Raw genomic sequence first — 23,917 nt, 5'->3', positions numbered from 1 at the left:
TTATGCCAAAGAGATATATTTTGGGGGTGGCAAACTTCGTTCCCCTCCACCATCCATTGTTACTAGCTGGTGACTTTCGTGTGTAAGTCAGATGTTGCGTGTATTTAAGTCAGTTTAACTAGTTAGAATTACTGGTCTTAGACAAAGTTCTCATAGACTGTTCTCAGGTGCATAGATTGACTGCTCTTGGAGCAAGTGGCCTAACCTCGTACGACCTAGGTAGGGTTGATCTAGTTCAGAATAAGGTTATCTGTGTACAGAAACAGCTCAGGCTGTTTCCTTCAATAGAGAGTCTGTGTGTAAGGACTCGGGATACTGGGTGGGAAAGGCTGGCTTGCTAAGGCTGAGACTGTTCGGCATGTTCCATTTAGTCACTCCTTTGCAGTTCCTAATGTTTACTGAGTGTTAAAGGGATATAGTGGGGGTAGGGGTGTAGATATAAGACTCTATCTTCACCCCCATGGAGGTCACAGACTAAAGGAGACAGACAAGCAAACTGAATACAGAAAAACGGTATATTAGTGAGCATGTCATGCTGAGGGAGCGCAGAATGAACACTCAATGGCGACTGGAAGTGTGGAACGAGACCCATCCTCACTCAGATTTTTCTGTCCCCAGGATGTGTTAAAGAGAAGAAGTTCAGTGCCACATTTATATCCTTTGATGTCCTTGTTATCTTGAGGTCTTGTTTAAAAAAATTACCCAAAACAAAACAAGAAATGGCATTAAGTAAAGACTTCTCTCCCTAAAGGACTCTTGTCTCTGAGTGAAAAGAGAGTATTGTTTGGCGCTCAGATATCTTCTCCAGTCAGTGCAGTGAGTATATCTGAATTGTTTGAAAAGAACCAGTTCCCCCTCCTGTCGTCTGAGGGGTGTGGCCCTAATGCTGGGCGGAGACCCTGGGAGAACTCCCTCACCCCCCTTTAGACGTCTGCCTCTCCTCCCCCTGCACGGGGTCCTAAGCACTAATCCCTGGATAATATTTGAGTTCCCTCTTTTCTTCCTGGTAATCTGGAAGGGAGGACTTCGGGAACCCTTTCATCTGGTGGGATTCTCAGTGGGGATGCTTATGGGTGAGAGACGCCCCCTGGAACACTGTGACTATTGATTTGTTCCAAGGCTCCTCACTTTCTTCATCTTCTATCACTGCGTTGCTTACTCTTTTTTTCCAGTTAATTGTTCAGTAATGCCTGTTCCAGCCAGTAGCCTGAACGTGGGTCATTGGGTCTGAATATCACCCTGTGTATTAGCACAGACTGAATGAAAGCATAACCCTACCCCTAAGTGACCATCCAGTATTGAAGATGATGATATTCTGGGTATTCTGATTCAGACCCAGAAGTAACCTGAGAATTTGAATCAGTTTGATGGCATTGTTAATGACCGGTGCTGTTCATCATTGAATACTTGCTACTGGTACTTTTTAAAAATTTTAAAAATCATTTCTAGTTGAGCAGATGAAAGCAGCCTTAGGGAATTGTTCAGGAAGACAGAAAAGGGGTCTTCATATTACTTGTGATTATTTTGGAAGTTGAAACTGAGGAAAGCACTTAATAATTATTACAAACTACACAGTATAGTATGTCAGATTTTTCTGGAACACCCTGTAGGTGCTGAAATGTGAAGACCTTATATTGGAAATCTTTGAAAGAATTCATGTCATTGGCCACCAGAGGGCAGTCTTGTGCTGTAGTTTAGAGGAAGCAAGGAGCAGAAGGTAAAGAAACAGTTCAGAGTACAGTTTACCCTTGAACAACACAGGTTTGACCTACGTGGATTTACTTACACATGGAATTCTTTTTCAATAAATACATACTATGTATGATCGGTTGGTTGAGTTCGTGGAGCAGTACATATGCAGGGCCGACTGTAAAGTAATACTTGGATTTTCAACTAGGAGGTGGGTGGCGCCTCTGACCCCTGCTGTTGTTCAGGGGTCAGCTGTACTTGGAAGAGTTCATCCATCATCACCCTTCCCTGTTGATCCCCTCAAAACCCCCTCCCACTTCTGTTCTGCCCCAGACAACTATCTCACCCACCAGGGGTGTCTTGCTGCCAGTCTCTAATTAATGACAGAAAAATATCTCACTTATTCATACTCCACTCCTAGCGACAGGACTGACCACATAATTTGCAGGTCTCACTATAAAATGAAAATGCAGATCTCGTTGTTCAAACTTCATTGAGGATCTTGAGACTCTCGCAGCAGAGCATTCAGTGAAGCACCCAGCCTTCCTGGGCCTGCACAGGTCACATAGCCATGAAGCCAGCCAGGCCTAAGAATTTGGAAGATGTCTTCCTCTCACCACCTCACCCTCTGTCCTTGCAACACGTCCCTGTGATGCATGCCAGGGGGGCTATTTAGGGTAGAGTCCCTGACTGTTTTTCAGAAACAGCATCTCAGGACTGTGTCTTAGCACTGGAGGTCTAGTTAGCTCATTGTAAAGATGATTGAACTAAATTCCGACGAGATGAAACGACTGGCCCCAAGTCCCCATCTAGTAGTTGCAGCTTGAACCAGAACTGAGAGCTCTCATCTGCCAGCCAGGGGCCATCTACAACACAAGTCTCGTGATGGCCATGTTAAGAAAAGAATTCTCTTGTCTCCCCCAGCCAGACTTTGCTCTGTTTTCGCTGCAAGAGAAGGGCACAGGGGCATATTATTTGGTAAACATTTATTGTGTACCAGTTATGTGCTGAGTACTCTGCTAGATGTTTTCTGTATAATACCGCAGTTGATTCCACATCAGAAAATCATTGCTACTTTCCCTGTTTTTCAAGTGAGAAAAATTAAGGCTCAGTCAGTAAAAATTAGTCAGTAATGGGAAAGATAAGAGTTTGGGTAAGTATATGTGATTCTAAAACCCATTCCCTTTCTGCCACATCATTCCTGAGTTCTAGGAAGGCTGAGTCAGCCTCTATTTCCTGAACATTGGTCTCATTTTTTATAATCTCTAGATGACCTTGGGGACTTTTTTTTTTTTGTAAAAGGTCTTAGTTTATTCTTTCATGAAAAATCTGCACAAGCGTCACAGATACAGTCACTGCAGAATCTTTACTCCTTCTTTTTGCCAGCACCACCATTGGCCTTTGCAGTCCCCCTGACTTTCTTCATTCTGTTCTTGCGTTCCTTTCGCTGTTTTCTTGAGGTCTTTTTCTTCTCATACAGGCCATGTCTTGCAAGCCTGTGTTTGGGCTCATTCTTCTTCGTGTAATCCAAGGAATCGTAAATCATGCCGAAGCCAGCTGTCTTGCTGCCACCAAAATGGGTTCTGAATCCAAATACAAAGATGACATCTGGTGTGGTCTTGTACATTTTGGCCAGTTTTTCCTGGATTTCTGTTTTAGGTACTGTTGCCTTTCGAGGGTGAAGAACATCAATGACCGTTTGTTTCCGCTGAAGCAGTCGGTTGGTCATGAACGTCCTAGTCCGGACAGTTACTGTGTGGTTCATGATGGCGGCTGATCTTCAGGCAGCCGGGGAGGAAAACGACCTTGGGGACTCTTACAAGGTAATCTGTGTTCTTCAGATTTACAGGCCTGCTCCTGCCTTAAGGCCTTTGTTCTAGAGTATTTCCTCCACTTGAAACATTCTTCCCCCAGATAGTCCATGAAAAGGAACACATGGCAGATAGGTAATAAGGGGATCTGATCACCGAGGGTTTATAGGTCATTTTAGGACATTGGCTTTTTCTGTAAAAGAAATGGGAGACATTGCAGTATTTTGTGCAGAGGAGTGACCTCATCTGATTTTGATTTTTAAAGGATCATTCTGACTGCTGTGTTGAAAAAGGCTTTTTAGGGATTATTATAGTAATCAGGGGAAAGATTAGTGGTGACCAGGGTGATAGCAATGGAAGTGATGGGAAGTGATCGGCTTCTGGATTTATATATGTATGTGTTAAACATTTTAACCTTTTGTTATGGAAAGTGTCAAATACATTCAGAAGTAGGGAGATAAGTTTAATGAATTGCCCTGTTCCTGCTAGGTACCCAGTGGACCTGTCAGATGTCAGCATGCCAGGTAGGTAATAGGAGATTGTTTTAAACAGCTGCAACAATTGTCAGCTGTGACCAACCTCATTTCTTCTATACTACTCCCCACTACCTCCCCAATCGATTGAGGAGGAAGCGGTTTGAAGGGAACCCTGAGTGCCATATTCCATGTGTAAATTTTCAGCTTTTACCACCCAGCTGCTCCTGTAATAACTGCTCCCGTATTCTGCAGTTTACCCTGCGGCTCTTGCTTGCTCATAGCTTCTCGTACTCATGGGTTTTACTTAGCGTCTGCCCTCTTTGTCCTCTTGAAACCTTTTTCCTTCTACCAGTCATTGTGTATTTCTGAAATTCATTCTAGGTTCACTTTGTTGTTCGTTCTGCACAGAGTTCGTCAACTGGCCAGACTGGGTTAGAGAGGCCGCTGTTGGGTCAGACACCCGCTCTCGGTCCTTTCAGTTGGCATGATATCAAGGTCAGTTTCCCAGAGAGAGGTTATGACAATGGCAGTCACTTAGCAAACGACACGCTCCTCTCCAGTACTAATAAATAGTGGAGATTTAGTGCTAAGAAAGGATATAAATTATTAAAAAAAAAAAGTGAGCCTGCAATAAGGCTAGAAATAGATAGGTGCCTAACCACTTAATTGCCATTATTTTACAGTCTGACCTGACTCCTTTGGAGTGCTATTCTTGGGTGCCACGAAGGAATTAAGGGTTTTTTTTTTCTTTAAGATATATTTCTTTGTAATAGGCTGAGTAATAGCATAGATGATAATGTACTGAGTCAAGACCTACATTTAATTCCTGTGTTACTTATGGACTCTCTGCAACATTAGACAAATGAATAAACTTCTCCATAGCACAGATTTTCCACTGTCAGATGAGATTAATACCTGCCCTTTTCCTCCTTCACATATGTAGACAAGATCCGAGAGGTGGAAGCACTTTGAACCTTTATTTCTAGAAAGTGTGTGAAAAATCTAAGTAATTACTGTTTTCAATGTGAAGATTTTAATAAAGTTATAAAATGAACAGTGGATTTAAGTTCTTGTTTTTGTGAAAGATTATATTTAATCTGTTCATCTTCAACATGTACACAAACATTTTTCTTTCTACATTGTAATGTATCTGCCACGTTTATATACAACTTAGAACAGTACCTGGAACTTGGTAAGAACTATATACATGTTAGCTATTACCTTCATCAGTGTGAAAAATGGTCAAAACAAAAGTCCATTGAGCCAAATGCTAAAAAAATTTACCACCTCTGCGCCCTGTATACACACCAACCTAAAATGCAATTGGTTGAAATACATAAAATAGTATATTATGTGAGTATATGAGTAAAAGAAAACTTTGGGGGGCCCAGAAGAACTGTCACTGTATGTGTTTATGAATAAAAGAGGAGGGATGACACTTGAATATGACACTTTTGGTGCCTGATAGTCCACTTGTTCTCAGACTGGTTAGTGTACCTGCTGCGTCAGAATCACTTGGAAGTTCTCTAAAATCCCTGGTTCTATTTTCTGATTCTGATCTAATAGGATAATGGTAGAGATTAAGCATGCAAACAGTTAAGTTTCTCAGATGATCCTGAGACTTACACAGGTCTGGGAATCACTGCAATGTAGAAAAATAAAATGCACTTCTTTACCTTAGCACGTCATTTATTTCCTGTCGTTTTATTCAGAGTGGTATGTATGTATGGAGAAATAAACAAATCCACGGCCAGAGAAGAAGATGGAGGATCTCTATTAAAATCAGAATCGTGATTATCTCTGGCTTAAATATTTATTTTGCATTTGTTTTTCTTAGTTCTAAAGTTTCTGGTTAAGTACGTATTATTTTTATAATAAATGTTACTAAGGGAAATACTTACAACCAGTACAAGATTATAAAGACCCCCATGCAATATATGTCTTTAATTTACCAAATGTGGGGAAAAACCCAAAGTAGTCTATATATGTCACATAGCCTTTTTTCTTTTTAAAAGAGAGACTACTTTTGAAGCAATGTGGAACAATATTTATTCATATGTTTTTAAAAATGTCACATTCTTTTAGAACACCAGTAAATGTACATCTTAGAAAGTGGAAAACAAGTTAAATCCTAATTAGCTTTTACGTGTTTTTCTTTGGTGAGACTGGAAATATAAGCCATTGACCAATGCTTATAAACGATCTAATCAATCAGCAACTTTATACCAGATGAGGAGAGGAAAGCATTTCTGGTTCAATATAGATTTTCCATCTAATCTGTGTTCTGGGCAGTGCTCCAGGAACAGTGCTCATTCCTTTTTGAAAATCCTCTTGGCTTCCACACCTTCATATGTGTAAGTCTGAAAGGTGTTCACAAACATAGAAGAATTTGCCGTTAAGATTAAAGGCTCAATTAAGAAAAATATTAGTAGTATTTAGCTTCAAAATGTATTTTTTTTCTTGTACTTGATAGCCACATTTTATACAGAAAAAGGAGACATTCATTTAAAAATGTGTTGGTTTGTAGTCACATTTTCAGTTAAAATAGGCTCAATGTGTTGATGTATGTAAGTTCTCTTCAAATAGGCATCAGAAAATACCTATACTTTAAAGCTCAGTAAGATTTATGAGAAAAGTAATAGTCTGTTTATTGATGATTTGACTCAGCAACCCCCCAGATAAAAATCATTGCTGTGTAATTATTTTTGTCTTTGGAAAATAACTCACCTGGACCATTTCGCCACCTATAATTTCTCGGACAGTATTTAGTTCATTTCCGTTGTCCAACCGTTTAAATTTTCCGACAAGTTTATCTCCCTCCAGGGTCCAAGCCCCCTGTGTAAGATTTCAAAATAATAATAATAAAAAAAATTTTTTAAGGGTCTTACATGTGTCAGGGTCTGCTCTGAGGCCTATAGATCTACTTCTTCAAACTTCACTGTAACCCTATGAAGTAAATATGTTTATCTCCATTGCACAGATGAGAAAACTGAAATGCAGTAATTAAAGTCACAAAGCCAAGCTTGCACCTGGGTTACCGGGGTGCTAGAGTATACGCGGTAACCATCTCGCTCCGTAGTTTCCAAATGCTGAATTGTAAGGCAGATTATCGGGACTTCTCTACTAAGTCTTTCACATTAAAAAGAGTGTTCTAAGTTTAGTCATGGCTCATATTAGTTTCACAGAGACGTTAACAAGCTTGATTATTTTAATTTATGTAATTGTAGTAACAGTTGAAACACAACCATAATTGATAAAATATTTGACAGATTAATTGTCATTGCAAACATGTTTAATTTAACCAGAAAAAGTTCTAAGTGGAAACAAGTTTTTTTAAAAATCAGTTGAAAAATGTGACCCCGTTTTATATCTTAAATAGTAAAAAGTGAATTCCCAGTGACCTACATTGTAACATTGGACCTTTCTGTTTGGTCATACATTCATTCACTAATTTATTCATTTATTTTATCATTTCAATTACATGTCTATCGTCTTTAAGTTACATAGCCCTAGAAGCTTTTATTGCTGTCAGATATGTTGAAAACACTGAAATTTTCTTTATGAATAGGTGTATACTCAGTCATTCAAAGGATATTTTTCTAATATCTTATTATCTAGATATTATCTAATATCTATATCTTGTTGTTTAATCCAGGTTCTTTATAGATACCTATGAAAATCAAAACATTATTTTTAAATACTCTGCTAACTTGTATGATGTTTAATATGGATAAACTCCATTGACTGCTTCAGTAAATGAAGGAGACCTACATTCATTAAGCCATCCAGTGGAAGAAAACTAAGATTATTTTTGTAGTATGCAGAAAAATCAGGAATGCTTTGCTTATAAAAAATTTCTTACACTGAGTTCAGTTCCATCTGCGAGGCTGTAATTAAAAGTGACACCAAGCTCAAAAATAATTTCGATGCTTCGAAAAGTGCTTGATTCTTTGACTGTGAATTTATTTCCTTCTTGTGTGATTATCAGTTTCAAATTATCATGAGCTGCAAGCTTCCTTTTCACCACATTAATACCTGCAAAGGGAAGGAGGTTGGAGGAGATAAAGTCAGAATGCCATGGAAAGTGCTACTTTTCCAATTTCTGTTGTAACTAGTTAATTAACCAGTTAATATTTTGTGGGTGAAGAGAAATACTTGATCATATTGCCTTTGCACAGGAGCATTCAGATTGCTTCTGTAGAAAAAGTTCAAGCTCCATCATATCAAACTATTTTTCTAAAACTTAAAAAAATTAAATGAAGCATAGAATTGTAGAATCTTAGAACTGACTAATTATTTAAAAAATTATAAATATTTTTGTTTCAGTGTTAAGTAAGTCAAATTCCGGGATATCAAATGAAGGATTAAGAAAGTACATTTATATATTTATAAGGATATACTACTTTAATTCCACATGTCTGGTACACTTTCTTTTTTAATGTCCCTTTACTTTCCATGGCTTTAAAATTTTGAATTTCATAATTCTCTTTGCTTATTGTGGTATTTCTATCATAGAAGTGAGAAAATTCCCAAATATTACAGTCAAATTCATTACTATAAGAATCTACAAATTCCATAAATTTGAACTTGGAATCCCTAAACTACAGGATATAATTGATGCAGATTCTTATTTTTAGGGAATGACAAATCTTTTTGCTCATAGTGTTCAGTGTATGGGCTGCCAGAGTATTGATGTAGATATTAAAATCTTAAATTAAAACTTCTGGAGAAACTACATGCCGTCATGAGATTATTCCAAAACTGCTGTAAGTCAGAGGAAGAGAATTAAGTCTCATTTGTTTTCATTGCTCTATTATATGGCCTTTGCTTTTCCATCCCCTAGAATTTAATATTTTAAAGTATAAAAGTTTGGAGAAGGAAATGGCAACCCACTCCAGTATTCTTGCCTGGAGAATCCCATGGACAGAGGAACCTGGCAAGATACATTCCATGGGGTTACAACAGTCAGACATGACTTAGCAACGAAACAACCACCACAATAAACTAGTAACATAAAAGAAAAAAAAAGTATAAAAGTTATCATTATGCTCTGCCATATTTTACTTTCTAAACAAACAAAAAACTATCAATTTTCAGTCACCACTTAACATAAATGAAACATATCTGAATGTTTTTTGTGTTTTAGAGAATAGTGCCCAAGAATTTTTTCTTCCACTGGTGAGAGTGTATTCTTTCTAATGTAAGAAGTGAGAATGTGGTTTTCCCTACTCTGAACCAGCACCCATTCTTGATCCTCACCAGCACGACAGGTGCCATTGCCTAAGCCTTGAGGTTTAGAAGGAGTTAAAGATGTCTGTGAAAAACAAAAGAACAAGCCGTGAAAGTATTAAGCACTTACCCATTTTTTCCATGAACTTTTCATAGTTCTCATTTCGGTCTACCTTCCAAGTACCATCAAACGCCATGGTCTCCAATTAATTCAGCCTCTGAGCAATCAGAGATTCAGGTCTGTCCTTAGGAGAGAATTTATTCTATTTCTTATCTTAGAGCCAGCTTCATATTGTGATGTGGAAGTTTAAAGTTCAAGAGGTCACTTGACTTCATTAGTGCCAAACCTTCTAGTTTCTATAAATTTCTTAGCTCCCCTTCTGAAATTCAACTGCAATAAACATGATAAGCATACATATTCTATCTTAAACTATGACTTATGGGTACAATTATTTCAAGAGTTAGAATGCATACTATATGAAGATAGTTTTTCTGCTTACAAGTTCAAAGTGCACACTTTGTCAGATGTAGCATAATTTAATAGGTTCTGGAAAATGAGTCTATTAATGACCTATCCCTTTTTTATAATAGCAATTACCTTGTAACTAATGTAAGACTTCATGATCAAATACAGCTGAAAAGTTGATGTTAATAGGATATTGAGACTGGAATTTTATTTATTTTTCTAATACGTCCTTTTGCATTGTGTTTTTGGGTTTCCAGGACTTTGGGTAAATATCCTGGCGCCTGGTACAGTGCATGACACAACAATAGGGACCCATTATATTTTTGTTTTGGTCTTAAATGATGGTAGGCCACTGAGAAAAATTTCAAGAGGTAGAAACGTGGATGGATGTCATGAAAATTTCCATAAATCAAAGAATTTTTAGACATCTGCCACGTGCAGAAAAAACAAAAGCCAGATGTCAGCTGTGCCATTAACTAAAACCATTCCTGTATTTACTCTCCCAATACTCAAACCACTTTGATAGTTGGTTAAGAAAATCCTTGTTTTTCTACTCTCTATTAGTAAGTCACCTAAAGTGTGTTTATTTAGGTAGTTTTTGACACATACTAGTGATTAACCTGGGACCAGATAGGACTTGGATTTGCCTATTAAGATCAGCGTAATGCTTTAGCTCCCTTTGGAAATACAACTTGCCTCTCTGTGATCTCACAGCAACTGAAATAAAACTGCCTGACTCCGGAAAGTGGGGAGGGAAAAACTAGGATGGCTTCTTACCATTGTTCATCTAACAGTGCCCTTTATCTCATGGCTACCTTGAGCTTCCCAGGAAGAGCAGAGTAAGATTAGATGAGGGCAAATAGCACTTGGACTCATGCAGACCTGCTAACAAATGGCCATGTTAAACTTTCATCTTCCATTTATCAATAGCAGTAATCTAATTTAAAATCAGTTAGGAATCCCTGTTATCTCTATAGCGTGGAGTCATTGCCATTTTAAAAAATGATTAGATGGAATTTTTAACATTACCCGTTTCCCTGCAGCTTCCAAACTCTGTATCCCCCGTTTCTTACCGCTTACCTGGACCCCATCTGGAAAAGGTTGTGCAGAACCAGTGACCAGTTTCCCTTATGCACCTCTCATACTGATGATGCCGTTGGGCCAGTCAGCTGAGGGCCGACTCAGTCCTTTATTTTCTTCTTTGATAATACTAGAAGATTTAGGGTCCTGCTTCTGCAGCTTGGGAAAGTGGGTGGGTTAGGTGTGCTTGGGGTGGGGGGTGGCGGGCGGTACTGATGCTATAGAGGTTGATGCTATCTGGACTCCACAGTCCACATCAGCCACTGAGTTGTGCGAAAGTAGTGGACATCAGCAGAAGCTCCTGTTCATCCCTGTCCCATTCCTCCAGGAGAAGGTACAAACCACACTCCTTAACGTGGTTTCTGAAGCCCCTTCTTATGTCTTGGGTCTCCTGTCATTCCTTACTGTGGACTCTGAGGTTTAATGCATCGAGCTTCTTGCACTCCTCAGTCTTGTGAACGTGCCCGCTTTCTGTTGCTTCAGGTCGTACCTTGGTTGCTGGGTGCTCCAGGAAACATTTCCTGAACCACAAAGATTGGGTCAGGTGGGTCCACTTCTTTCAAGTGCAGTGACCTTCTAAGAGTCTCAGCATAGCTCGTAAGAGACAAAAGCAGTTGATGCCTGACCATCATTTGTATCATCATGAAGTACAGAGAGCGATATCATGATGAGGGACAATATGATGCTTCAAGCTCATTTACAAGGAATGGCTTTCTAGAGATCACAGAAACCCTTTTACCCTGTTGTAAAGCCGAAGGGAAAGTTCTTCTGTTTTTTAAAATATATATCACTTATGGGAAACAGCATTTTCAGAATTTCTGAACCCTGCTTTTCAGTGCCAAGTTATTTAACTTTTTCATGTCAGAGAAAGGTAGTGGTCTCTCTGAGGGCCCTGTAAGAGAAGGATTTGGGGGACAGATGTAAGGAGCAACAGAAAAGTCTTAAGGCTGCTGTCCAGTTCCTAGCAGTGAATGGGAAATGAGGGAGAATTCTGAAGTTTGCCTACAGAGTTTACTTCATTCTGTTTTAACCATAAGCCTCTAAATTTTAGAATTACTAAGACCTTTTAAATTATGTTTTAGGATTTTGTGCATGAGATTGCTGGCTGATTTTATTCCAAAAAAGGCTATAGAGTTACAGCAGCGTACAGGGAGATATCTACCAAATAATGGTGAGTGCAGCCTGCTAGTTGTCATTAATAACAAGGCAGCCAGTTTTTAAATTTTAATTGGAGGCTAATTACTTTAAATATTGTGGTGGTTTTTGCCATACATTGACACGAATCAGCCATGGGTATACATGTGTCCCCATCCTGAACCCCGTCCCACCTCCCTCCCCATCCCATGGCTGATTCATGTCAATATATGGCAGGGTCCTCCCACTGCACCCGCCCTGAGCACCCTGCCTCATGCATCGAACCTGGACTGGCAGTCTGTTTCACATATGGTAATATACATGTTTCAGTGCTATTTGCTCAAATCATCCGACCTTCGCCTTCTGCCAGAGAGTCCAAAAGTCTGTTCTTTACATCTGTGTCTCTTTTGCTATCTCACATACAGGATTATCATTACCATCTTTCTAAATTCCATATATATATGCATTAGTATACTGCATTGGTCTTTATCTTTCTGGTTTACTTCACTCTGTATAATGGGCTCCAGTTTCATCCATCTCATTAGGACTGATTCAAATGAATTCTTTTTAATGGCTGAGTAATATTCCATTGTGTATATGTACCACAGCTTTCTTATCCATTCATCTGCTGATGGGCATCAAGGTTGCTTCCATGTCCTGGCTATTATAAACAGTTCTGCGATGAACATTGGGGTGCACGTGTCTCTTTCAATCCTGGTTTCCTTGGTGTGTATGCCCAGGAGTGGGATTGCTGGGTCATATGGCAGTTCTATTTCCAGTTTTTTTAAGAAATCTCCACACTGTTCTCCATAGCGGCTGTACTAGTTTGCATTCCCACCAACAGCGTAAGAGGGTTCCCTTTTCTCCACACCCTCTCAGCATTTATTGTTTGTAGACTTTTGGATAGCAGCCATTCCAACTGGCGTGAGACGGTACCTCATTGTGGTTTTGATTTGCATTTCTCTGGTAATGAGTGATGTTGAGCATCTTTTCATGTGTTTGTTAGTAAGGCAGCCATTTTATAGGATCCACATGTGTTGGTTGAATGATGTTGCGAGAAGGATTTATGACTGCGTCTTCTGCCTTATATGATTATTTTTGATATTTATGTATCTGGCTGTGCCGGGTCTCGGTTGTGGCATGCTGGATCATTGGTTGTGGCACTCGGGGTCTTTAGATGTGGCGTGTGGGGTCTAGTTCGCTGACCAGGGATCAAACCCAGGCCCCCTGCATTGGGAGCATGAAGTCTTAACCCCTGGACCACCAGGGAAGTCTCTGCCTTATCTTCTTTAATCTGGGTCTGTTCACCCAAATAATGAGTCTCCCTCCAGAAGTTTGAATGAGAAGTTGTCATTTCCTGTGCCCCTTATACCACAGTCAGAGGAAGATGGGTTTGCATTATCTCAGCTCCCCATTCCCACATCCATTATGTGTCTGCCATTTTTTTTTCTTTTTTAGTTCTACCAGTTTATTGCCACCAACCCATCTCCCTCTACTCTCGTGCATGTGTACTCAATCATGTAACCCCATGGACTACAGCCTGTCAGGCTCCTCTGTCCATGGACTTTTCCAGGCAAGAATGCTGGGGTGGGTTGCCATTTCCTTCTCCTTTAAGGAAATCTTTTCCTTTGAGACCATTTCCATTTGGCTGTCAGCTTCTAACCGACTTGATCATCATTATCTACCATCTAACCCATCTTATCATCATCTACCGTCTGTCCCCATTTATCACTGTTATCTACCATCTATCACAGAGAATCATGGCACCGGGCTCACCATCATCTCATTGTCCTGCTGTGTCTTGCCATCGTCCTGGGTGAGCTCAGAGTCCATGTGGATAAGATGCTTGTCGCTCTGGCCTCATGGTGCACTAATCTCCTAATCTCTAGTAACCTTTAGCTTTCCTACACTTTATCCTACATCCAGGGCTGCAGCCTGTGATTTGTCACGACTGGAGATTTTCCCTCTGTGAAATTAGCATGCCGCTCTGTGTTCACAGATTTTCATCTGCTTGGCTCCTTCATTTTCTTCACACATCAGTTCTTAGCTTGACGAGAACTTCAGTTATTTCCTCTATTTTCCCCAGTTTGGAGCCGCCTCCTGGTTTCTTTACATCCTCTATCCAGTCGATACATGTTGCCAATAAAATACTTCCTTTGCTGTCCCAAGTGCTATTTCACATGCATGGTTTCTAGTTTCAGCTGAATCATACCCTGCCTGGCAAGACTTTTGTATACCCCAAAATAAAGAATAAAATGGCAAGCAATAATTCACTCAATTTATGTGTTCTCATTTTCAGTATTACCTGTTACTACTTTATTTACTTCTATAAATTCTTCACCCACCTATTCACTCAACATATATTGGAATTCTCATTATGACCTAGGCACTGGGCTAAATAAGAATCATGAACACATAGAGTTTCAGTCAAGAGAAAGCAAGGCTTGAAATTAGAATAGTTTGGTACCTGCAAAGATTTATTTTCCTATATGTATGTCTTCATTTTATATTTATTTGGCTGAGGTGGTATCTTTTCTCCTTCACATTATGATAATCCAGTTTCTCTCATCTTAAGAAATGAAAAGAACTCTCTGTGGATTCTGTTGGCATTTCTATAACCTGCTCAGTCTTGTTCCTTCCCCCTTATAGGCAGTCTTCTTGGAAAAGTGATCTGTACTGTCTCCACATCCTTACCTTCTATTAGAGCCTCAGTCTGCTACAGTGGAGCTTTCATATCCACCCCTCCACTGAAACTACTCATTAAGTTGGCTTATGAATTATTTTGCTGCCAAATCCAATACACTTGCCTTGGCCCTTATTTTATGTCATTACAGCATTCTAGACCATGGCCTCCTCCGTTTTTGAAGTTTCTCCTTTTCTTCTCTTGACTTTATTCTCTCTTTATGTTCCTCTTCTCTAAGTGTCCTTTTCAGGCTCTTTCATGGGCAACTCTACCTCAACCAACAGTTTATGTTTCGAAGTTGCATCTTAGGATCTCTTTGTTTTTGCCATTCCCATGTCTTCAGTTTCCATCTGTGTGACTGAAATTTTAAGATACAGCCCAGATCTCTCTCCTACCAGGTATGTATTCCTTACCAAGTTGCTGTATTTGCAAGTTCATTTGGCACCTCAAACCCCACATGCTGGAAAGGACTTTACCATTCCACTCAGCCTTGTTCTCTCTTGCAGATCCTGTATCAGTGAACGGTGCCATCATCCTTGGAATCATTCTAAAGTCTTTCCTCTCCTCTGTCCTTGGCTTTCCATTTTATCAACAGATCAGTACAGTTTTAGCTCCTTAACATCACTTAAATATGTTTTCCCTTCCTTTTTATTCCCAGATAATTACCATTTTCCACCCAGATAACTGCAATACTCTCCTAAATGATTTTCCCCTCTCTGGTCTTCCAGAATCTAATTTGTACAGAGAATATCTTTATAAAATGCAAATTTGACTGCATCTTGTCCTTCCCTGTTAACATTGAGTGATACCCTATTGCTGTCAGCATAAAGTTCCAAATCCCTTACCTCTCCTGCACCCCCTTTTACTCTTCCTTCTCATGGTGCTGTCATCCATCACATCTCTATTTGCATATCTTCTTTCCTCTGCTTGGAAATCCCACCCCTTACACCATGCTTTTCGTGCCTAACATCCACTCAGCCTTTGGGAATTGGCTTAGTGGTGTCACCTCTCCAATAGGCCTGGCTTTTCTACATCCTTCCTCTTTGCATGGGCTAACTTTTCTTCATATCAGTATTATCATAACTCTTTTACTTTACACTTATTGTATTGATTGTAATAGTCTGTTAACCTGTTTGTTTCTTCTACTCTTCTACTTTCCCATTTGACATCACCATTATCTTCATTACCTCCACCATAGTTTGGCTCCAGGTAAATAACCGGGAGGGAAAACAGCCCAACCCATCAACAGAAAATTGGATTGAAGATTTACTGAGCTTGGTCCCGCCCATCAGAACAAGACCCAGTTTCCCCCTCAGTCAGTCTCTCCCATCAGGAAGCTTCCATAAGCTTCTTATTCTTCTCCATCAGAGAGCAGACAGACTGAAAACCACAATCACAGAAAACTAACCAATCTAATCACATGGACCACTGCCTTGTCTAACTCAATAAAACTAGGAGCCATGCCCTGTAGGGCCACCCAAGACGGACGGGTCATGGTGGAGAGTTCTGACAAAACGTGGTTCACTGGAGAAGGGAATGACAAACCACTTCAGTATTCTTGCCTTGAGAACCCCATGAACAGTATGAGAAGGCAAAATGATAGGACAATGAAAGAGGAACTCCTCAGGTCGGTAGGTGCCCAATATGCTACTGGAGATCAGTAGAGAAATAGCTCCAGAAAGAGTGAAGAAATGGAGCTAAAGCAACAGCAATACCCAGTTGTGGACTTGACTGGTGATGGGAGTAAAGTCCGATGCTGTAAAGAGCAATATTGCATAGGAACCTGGAATGTTAGGTCCATGAATCAAGGCAAATTGGAAGTGGTCAAACAGGAGATGGCAAGAGTGAACGTTGACATTTTAGGAATTTGTGAACTAAAATAGATTGGAATGGGTGAATTTAACTCAGATGACCTTTATATCCACTACGGTGTGCAAGAATCCTTTAGAAGAAACAGAGAAGCCATCATAGTCAACCAAAGAGTCCGAAATGCAGTACTTGGATGCAATCTCAAACACGACAGAATGGTCTCTGTTTGTTTCCAAGGCAAACCATTCAATATCACAGTAATCCAAGTCTGTGCCCCAACCAGTAATGCTGAAAAGCTGAAGTTGAACAGTTCTGTGAAGACCTACCAGACCTTCTAGAACTAATACCCAAAAAAGATGTCCTTTTCATTATAGGGGACTGGAATGCAAAAGTAGGAAGTCAAGAAACACCTGGAGTAGCAGGAAAATTTGGCCTTGGAGTATGGAATGAAGCAGGACAAAGGCTAGTAGAGTTCTGCCAAGAGAATGCACTGGTCATAGCAAACACCCTCTTCCAACAACACAAGAGAAGACTCTACCCATGGACACCACCAGATGGTAGACACCGAAATCAGATTGATTATATTTTTTGCAGCCAAAGATGGAGAAGCTCTATACAGTCAGCAAAAACAACACTGGGAGCTGATTGTGGCTCAGATAAGTTCAGTTAGTTCAATTGCTCAGTTGTTTGCAACTCTTTGCGACCCCATGAATCGCACGCAGCACGCTAGGCCTCCCTGTCCATCACCAACTCCCAGAGTTTAAACAAACTCATGTCCATTGAGTCAGTGATGCCATCTAACCATCTCATCCCCTGTCGTCCCCTTCTCATCCTGCCTTCAATCTTTCCCAGTATCAGGGTATTTTCAAATATGTCAGCTCTTTGCATCAGATGGCCAAAGTATTGGAGTTTTTTCTTCAACATCAGACCTTCCAGTGAATACTCAGGATTTATCTCCTTTAGGATGGACTGGTTGGATTTCCTTGCAGTCCAAGGGACTCTCAAGAGTCTTCTCCAACACCACAGTTCAAAAGCATCAGTTCTTCTGTATTCAGCTTTCTTTATTAGTCCAACTCTCACATCCATACATGACCACTGGAAAAACCGTAGCCTGATTAGGTGGACCTTTGTTGGCAAAGTAATGTCTCTGCTTTTTAATATGCTGTCTAGGTTGGTCAAAACTTTCCTTCCCAGGAGTAAGCGTATTTTCATTTCATGGCTGCAGTCACCATCTGCAGTGATTTTGGAGCCCCCAAAATAAAGTCAGCCACTGTTTTCACCGTTTCCCCATCTATTTCCCATGAAGTGATGGGACCAAATGCCGTGATCTTAGTTTTCTGAATGTTGAGCTTTAAGCCAACTTTTTCACTCTCTTCTTTCACTTTCATCAAGAGGCTCTTTAGTTCTTCTTCACTTTCTGCCATAAGGGTGGTATCATCTGCATATCTGAGGTTATTGATATTTCTCCTGGCAATCTTGATTCCAGCTTGTGCTTCTTCCAGCCCAGAATTTCTCATGATGTACTCTGCATAGAAGTTAAATAAGCAGGGTGACAATATACAGCCTTGACATACTCCTTTCCCAATTTGGAACCAGTCTGTTGTTCCATGTCCAGTTCTAACTGTTGCTTCTTGATCTGCATACAGGTTTCTTAGGAGGCAGGTCAGGTGGTCTGGTATTCCCATCTCTTTCAGAATTTTCCACAGTTTATTGTGATCCACACAGTCAAAGGCTTTGGCATAGTCAATAAAGTAGAAATAGATGTTTTTCTGGAACATTCCTGCTTGTTTGATGATCCAGCAATTGTTGGCCATTTGATCTCTGGTTCCTCTGCCTTTTCTAAAACCAGCTTGAACATCTGGAATTTCACAGTTCACATATTGCTGAAGCTTGGCTTGGAGAATTTTGAGCATTACTTTACTAGCATGTGAGATGAGTGCAATTGTATGGTAGTTTGAGCATTCTTTGGCATTGCCTTTCTTTGGGATTGGAATGAAAACTGACCTTTTCCGTTCCTGTGATCACTGCTGAGTTTTCCAAATTTGCTGGCATATTGAAGGCAGCACTTTGAGAGCATCATCTTTCAGGATTTGAAATAGCTCAACTGGAATTCCATCACCTCCACTAGCTTTGTTCATAGTGATGCTTTCTAAGGCCCACTTTACTTCACATTCCAGGATGTCTGGCTCTAGGTGAGTGATAACACCATTGTGATTATCTTTTTCATGAAGATCTTTTTTGTACAGTTCTTCTGTGTATTCTTGCCACCTCTTCTTAATATCTTCTGCTTCTGTTGGGTCCCTACCATTTCTGTCCTTTATTGTGCCCATCTTTGCATAAAATGTTCCCTTGGTATTTCTGATTTACTTGAAGAGATCTCTAGTCTTTCCCTTTCTGTTGTTTTCCTCTATTTCTTTGCATTGATCGCTGAGGAAGGCTTTCTCTCCTTGCTGTTGTTTGGAACTCTGCATTCAAATGGGTATATCTTTCCTTTTCTCCTTTGATTTTTGCTTCCCTTCTTTTCACAACTATTAGTAAGGCCTCCTCAGACAGCCATTTTGCTTTTTTGCATTTCTTTTTCTTGGGGGTGGTCTTGATTCCTGTCTCCTGTACAATGTCACGAACCTCTGTCCATAGTTCATCAGGAACCCTGTCTATCAGATCTAGTCCTTTAAATCTATTTCTCACTTCCACTGTATAGTCATAAGGGATTTGATTTAGATCATACCTGAATGGTCTAGTGGTTTTCTCCACTTTCTTCAATTTCAGTCTGAATTTGGCAATAATGAGTTCATGATCTGAACCATAGTCAGCTCCTCGTCTTGTTTTTTCTGACCGTATAGAGCTTCTCCATCTTTGGCTGCAAAGAATATAATCAATCTGATTTCGGTGTCTACCATCTGGTGGTGTCCATGTGTGGAGTCTTCTCTTGTGTTGTTGGAAGAGGGTGTTTGCTATGACCAGTGCATTCTCTTGGCAGAACTCTACTAGCCTTTGCCCTGCTTCATTCCATACTCCAAGGCCAAATTTTCCTGCTACTCCAGGTATTTCTTGACTTCCTACCTTTGCATTCCAGTCCCCTATAATGAAAAGGACATCTTTTTTGGGTATTAGTTCTAGAAGGTCTTGTAGGTCTTCATAAAACTGTTCAGCTTCTTCAGCATTACTGGTCGGGGCATAGGCTTGGATCACTGTGATATTGAATGGTTTGCCTTGGAAACTAACAGAGATCATTCTGTCATGTTTGAGATTGCATCCAAGTACTGCATTTCGGACTCTTGTTGACTATGATGGCTACTCCATTTCTTCTAAGGGATTCCCACAGTAGTATATATAATGGTCATCTGAGTTAAATTCACCCATTCCAGTCCATCTTAGTTGACTGATTCGTAGAATGTCAATGTTCACTCTTGTCATCTCCTGTTTGACCACTTCCAATTTGCCTTGATTCATGGACCTAACATTCCAGGTTCCTATGCAGTATTGCTCTTTACAGCATTGAGCCTTGCTTCTATCACCAGTCCCATCCACAACTGGGTGTTGTTTTTGCTTTGGCTACATCACTTCACTCTTTCTGGAGCTATTTCTCCACTGATCTCCAGTAGCATATTGGGCACCTACCAACCTGGGGAACTTATATGCAGAGTACATCATGAGAAATGCTGGGCTGGAAGAAGCACAAGCTGGAATCAAGATTGCCAGGAGAAATATCAATAACCTCAGATACACAGATGACACCACCCTTATGGAAGAAAGTGAAGAGGAACTAAAGAGCCTCTTGATGAAAGTGAAAAAGGAGAGTGAAAAAGTTGGCTTAAAGCTCAACATTCAGAAAACTAAGATCATGGCATCTCGTCCCATCACTTCATGGCATATAGATGGGGAAACAGTGGCTGACTTTATTTTTTTGGACTGCAAAATCACTGCAGATGGTGATTGCAGACATGAAATTAAAAGACACTTACTCCTTGGGAGGAAAGTTACGTCCAACCTAGACAGCTTATTAAAAAGCAGAGACATTACTTTGCCAACAAATGTCCATCTCGTCAAGGCTAGGGTTTTTACAGTGGTCATGTATGGTTGTGAGAGTTGGACTGTAAAGAAAGCTGAGCGCAGAAGAATTGATGCTTTTGAACTGCGGTGTTGGAGAAGACTCTTGAGAGTCCCTTGGACTGCAAGGAAATCCAACCATTCCATCCTAAAGGAGATCAGTCCTGGGTGTTCATTGGAAGGTGTGATGTTGAAGCTGAAACTCCAATACTTTGGCCATCTGAGGCGAAGAGCTGACTCACTTGAAAAGACCCTGATGCTGGAAAAGTTTGAGGACAGGAGGAGAAGGGGACGACAGAGGATGAGATGGTTGGATGGCATCACTGACTCAATGGCCATGAGTTTGGGTAAACTCCGGGAGTTGGTGATGGACAGGGAGGCCTGGCGTGCTGTGGTCCATGGGGTCGCAGAGAGTCAGGCACAACAGTGACTGTACTGAACTGAACTGAACAGGTTGTTTGATCATGAGAAGTGCGCGGGTGCTTTTTTTTCTTATACCTTTTGTTGATGACTAGTTGATTTACAGTATTGTGTTAGTGTCAGGTATTCAGGTGTATAGCATAGTGATGTCAGTTTTTTTCCTATTATAGCCATTATAGGTTATTATAAGGTTTTTTTTCATTTATTTTTATTAGTTGGAGGCTAATTACTTTACAATATTGTAGTGGCTTTTGTCATACATTGACATGAATCAGCCATGGATTTACATGTGTTCCCCATCCCGATCCCCCCTCCCACCTCCCTCTCTACCCAATCCCTCTGGGTCTTCCCAGTGCACCAGGCCGGAGCACTTGTCTCATGCATCCAACCTGGGCTGGTTCTGAATAGAATTCCCTACGATAGATAGTAAATCCTTGTTTTTTATGTATGTATAGTGTTAATTGCTCAGTTGTGTTTAACTGTGATTCCATGGACTGTAGCACACACGCCAGGCTCCTCTGCTCATGGAATTCTCCAGGGAAGGATATTGGAGTGGATAGCCGTTCCGTTCTCCAGCGGATCTTCTTGACCCAGGGCGGGAACCCAGGTCTCCTGCATTTCAGGCAGACTCTTTACCATCCGAGCCAGCATGGAAGCTGTGTATACACCATACATGTATACTTTATGTGTAGTAGTTTATTAATTCCATCCTCCTGATTTGTCCCTCCTACACTCCGCTGTCCGCTTTGGTGACCATACATTTGTGTTCTGTGTCTGAGTCTCTTTCTGTTTTGTATATAGACTCATTTGTATTATTTGTTAGATTCCACCTGTATCTGATACCATACAATATTTATCTTTCTCTCTCTGACTTACTTCATTAAGTATAATTTTTCTGCCCAATTTTTGAATGGATTGTTTGTTTTCTCCATATTGAGTTGCATGAGCTGTTTGTGTATGTTAGATATTAACCCCTTGTCAGTCACATAATTTACATATATTCTTCCATTGCCCAGATTATTTTTTGTTTTGTTTATAGTTTCCTTTGCTGTGCAAAAGCTTTAAATTTGAGGAAGGCCTCTATCTGTGAACTTCCCATTTAGAACTGCTTTTGTTTACATCCTATAAATTTTGTAAGGTTGTGTTTTCATTTGTCTCAAGATATTTTCTGATCTGTTTTATCTTTGACCCATAGCTTTTTTAGTAGCATGTTATTTAGTCTGCATGTGTTCATTCTTTTCCTTTTTTTTTGTCCCTGTGGTTGATTTCTCATTTCATGCTGTCGTGATCAAAAAAGATGCTTGAAATAATTTCTGTTCCTTTACATTTGTTGAGGCTTGTTTTGTGACCGACTGTGTGCTCTGTCCTAGAGAACAATCCATATGCACTTGAAAGAATCTATTATTTTTGTTCTTGGTGCTTTTTTTTTTTTGGATGTAGAATCCTCTAGGTATCAGTTAAGTCTTAACTGATCTATCGTGTCATTTAGGACCTCTGTTATATTGATTTTTCGTCTGGATGATCTGTCCATTGATGTCAGTGAGGTGTTAAAGTCTCCTACTATTATTGTCCATTTCTCACTTTTTGTCTGTTAGTATTTGTTTTACATATTTAGGTTCTCTTATATAGGGAACATATATGTTAATAAGCACAATATTCTTTTCTTGTGTTGATTCCTTTGTCATTCTGTAATAGCTTCTTTGTCTTTCTTTACGGTCTTTGTCGTAAAGGCTGTTTTGTCTTTATGAGTGTTGCTATGCTTTCTTGTCCAGTCCTTCTCACTGTCCGTTTATGTGCGTGCCTTTCACCCTGAAGTGAGTCTCTTGTAGGCAGTATGTTGTAGGTTCTTGTTTTTTTAATCCAGTCTGCCTCACTGTGTCTTTTGATCAGAACATTTTGTTCATTGATAGTTCAAGTAATTATTGACAGGCATGTACTTATTGCCATTTTAATCATAGTTTTTCTTTCTCCTTTTTATTTTTCCTTTTGTGCTTTGATGATTTTCTTTTGTAAAATGCTTAAATTTCTTTCTTTTTGTTTTTTGTGAATCTGTTTATGTTTTCGATTTGTGGTTACCATGAAGTTCCAGTATGTTGACCTGTAATCATATCTACTTTCTTTAAGACATGTAAGTTTAAACGTGTTCTAAAAGATCAACATTTTTATACTCCCTTCACCACATTTTGTGACTTTAAGGTCCTGGTTTACATCTTCATGCTTATCCTGTTACTGTTAATTGCAGTTATCATCATTTTTATATATTTTTGATTTTTTTCTATATAATGGCTTGTTTAAGTGATCTTCATTTCTTTTATGTATTTGTCTTTACTATTGTGATTTTCCCTCTCCTATAGATTTCTTGCTTTTCTTACATTTAGAGAACAGTCTTCAGTGTTTCTTTTAAAATAGATTTAGCATTGGTGAACTCTTTTAGTTTTTGCTTGTCTGAGAAATTCTTTATCTCTCATTCTATTCTAAATGATAATCTTGCCCAGTAGAATGTTCTAGATTGCAGATTTTGCCCTTTCAGGACTTTGTATATCTTGCCACTCCTTTGTGTCTGCACAGTTTCTGCATATAAATCAACTGATAGTTTTATGGGGATGCCCTTGTAACTGACTCTTTGTTTGGCTCTTGCTGCCGTTAGTGTTTTAGCTATGATATATCTTGGCCTGAGTCTGTTTGGGTTCATCTTTTTAGGGACCCTCTGCTTCCTGGACTTGGCTATCTGTTTCCTTCTTTAGGTTTGGGAATTTCTTAATTTCTTCAAATACATTTTCAACCCTCTTTTCTCTTCTTCTGTAACATCTATTATATGTAGATTGACACAGTTTATATTGTCCTATAGATCTTATATGTTGATTTCAATTCATTTGTCTTCCTGTCTGATGTTCTGATTGAGTGATTTCCATTATTTTGCCTTCCAGATTACTTATTCATTCTTCTATGTCATTTAGTCTGATGTTCACTGTCTCTGGATTGGTTTTTATCTTAGCAATTAAGCTGTCAATTTTGATTGGTTTATTTTTATAGTTTTTAGTTCCTTTTTACAGTAATCTGTGTACCTATC

The 23,917-nt window shown here is 39.6% G+C and overlaps 2 protein-coding genes and 1 long non-coding RNA gene across 4 annotated transcripts in view; 1 reads left to right on the top strand and 2 right to left on the bottom strand.

Annotated features, from left to right (window-relative positions):
* Positions 1-23,917, top strand: part of LOC122673630 — a 63,579-nt gene that overhangs the window by 10,701 nt on the left and 28,961 nt on the right. The window lies entirely within an intron of this gene.
* Positions 1,123-3,501, bottom strand: LOC122673627 (40S ribosomal protein S24-like). 2 transcript variants are annotated; one of them, XM_043871553.1, is made up of 2 exons: positions 3,060-3,500; positions 1,123-1,137 (listed from the first exon to the last, which is right to left on the bottom strand). In XM_043871553.1, exons 1-2 carry the CDS (start codon positions 3,452-3,454, stop codon positions 1,134-1,136), a joined length of 399 nt encoding a protein of 132 aa, XP_043727488.1. In that variant the 5' UTR covers positions 3,455-3,500; the 3' UTR covers positions 1,123-1,133. The 2 variants fall into 2 exon arrangements, with proteins under 2 accessions (XP_043727488.1, XP_043727487.1); XM_043871552.1 differs by lacking the exon at positions 1,123-1,137 and having other exon boundaries at positions 2,984-3,501.
* Positions 6,006-9,441, bottom strand: FABP2 (fatty acid binding protein 2). The gene is made up of 4 exons (XM_043871554.1): positions 9,336-9,441; positions 7,839-8,011; positions 6,704-6,811; positions 6,006-6,336 (listed from the first exon to the last, which is right to left on the bottom strand). Exons 1-4 carry the CDS (start codon positions 9,400-9,402, stop codon positions 6,286-6,288), a joined length of 399 nt encoding a protein of 132 aa, XP_043727489.1. The 5' UTR covers positions 9,403-9,441; the 3' UTR covers positions 6,006-6,285.

The sequence above is a fragment of the Cervus elaphus genome, chromosome 17 (assembly GCF_910594005.1).
Source record: "Cervus elaphus chromosome 17, mCerEla1.1, whole genome shotgun sequence".
Classification (NCBI taxonomy): Eukaryota; Metazoa; Chordata; class Mammalia; order Artiodactyla; family Cervidae; genus Cervus; species Cervus elaphus.
The sequence above is the reverse complement of the archived record's forward strand: the minus strand, read 5'-3'. Positions and strand labels throughout refer to the sequence as shown.

Excerpts from the sequence above, each read along its gene's own strand:
- LOC122673627 (XM_043871552.1), bottom strand. The coding sequence starts at position 3,454 with ATGAACCACACAGTAACTGTCCGGACTAGGACGTTCATGACCAACCGA.
- FABP2 (XM_043871554.1), bottom strand. The coding sequence starts at position 9,402 with ATGGCGTTTGATGGTACTTGGAAGGTAGACCGAAATGAGAACTATGAA. Across the intron at positions 8,012-9,335 it reads AAAGTTCATGGAAAAAATGG|GTATTAATGTGGTGAAAAGG; the intron begins GTAAGTGCTTAA and ends TTCCCTTTGCAG. Across the intron at positions 6,337-6,703 it reads TAGGTGGCGAAATGGTCCAG|ACTTACACATATGAAGGTGT; the intron begins GTGAGTTATTTT and ends AACACCTTTCAG.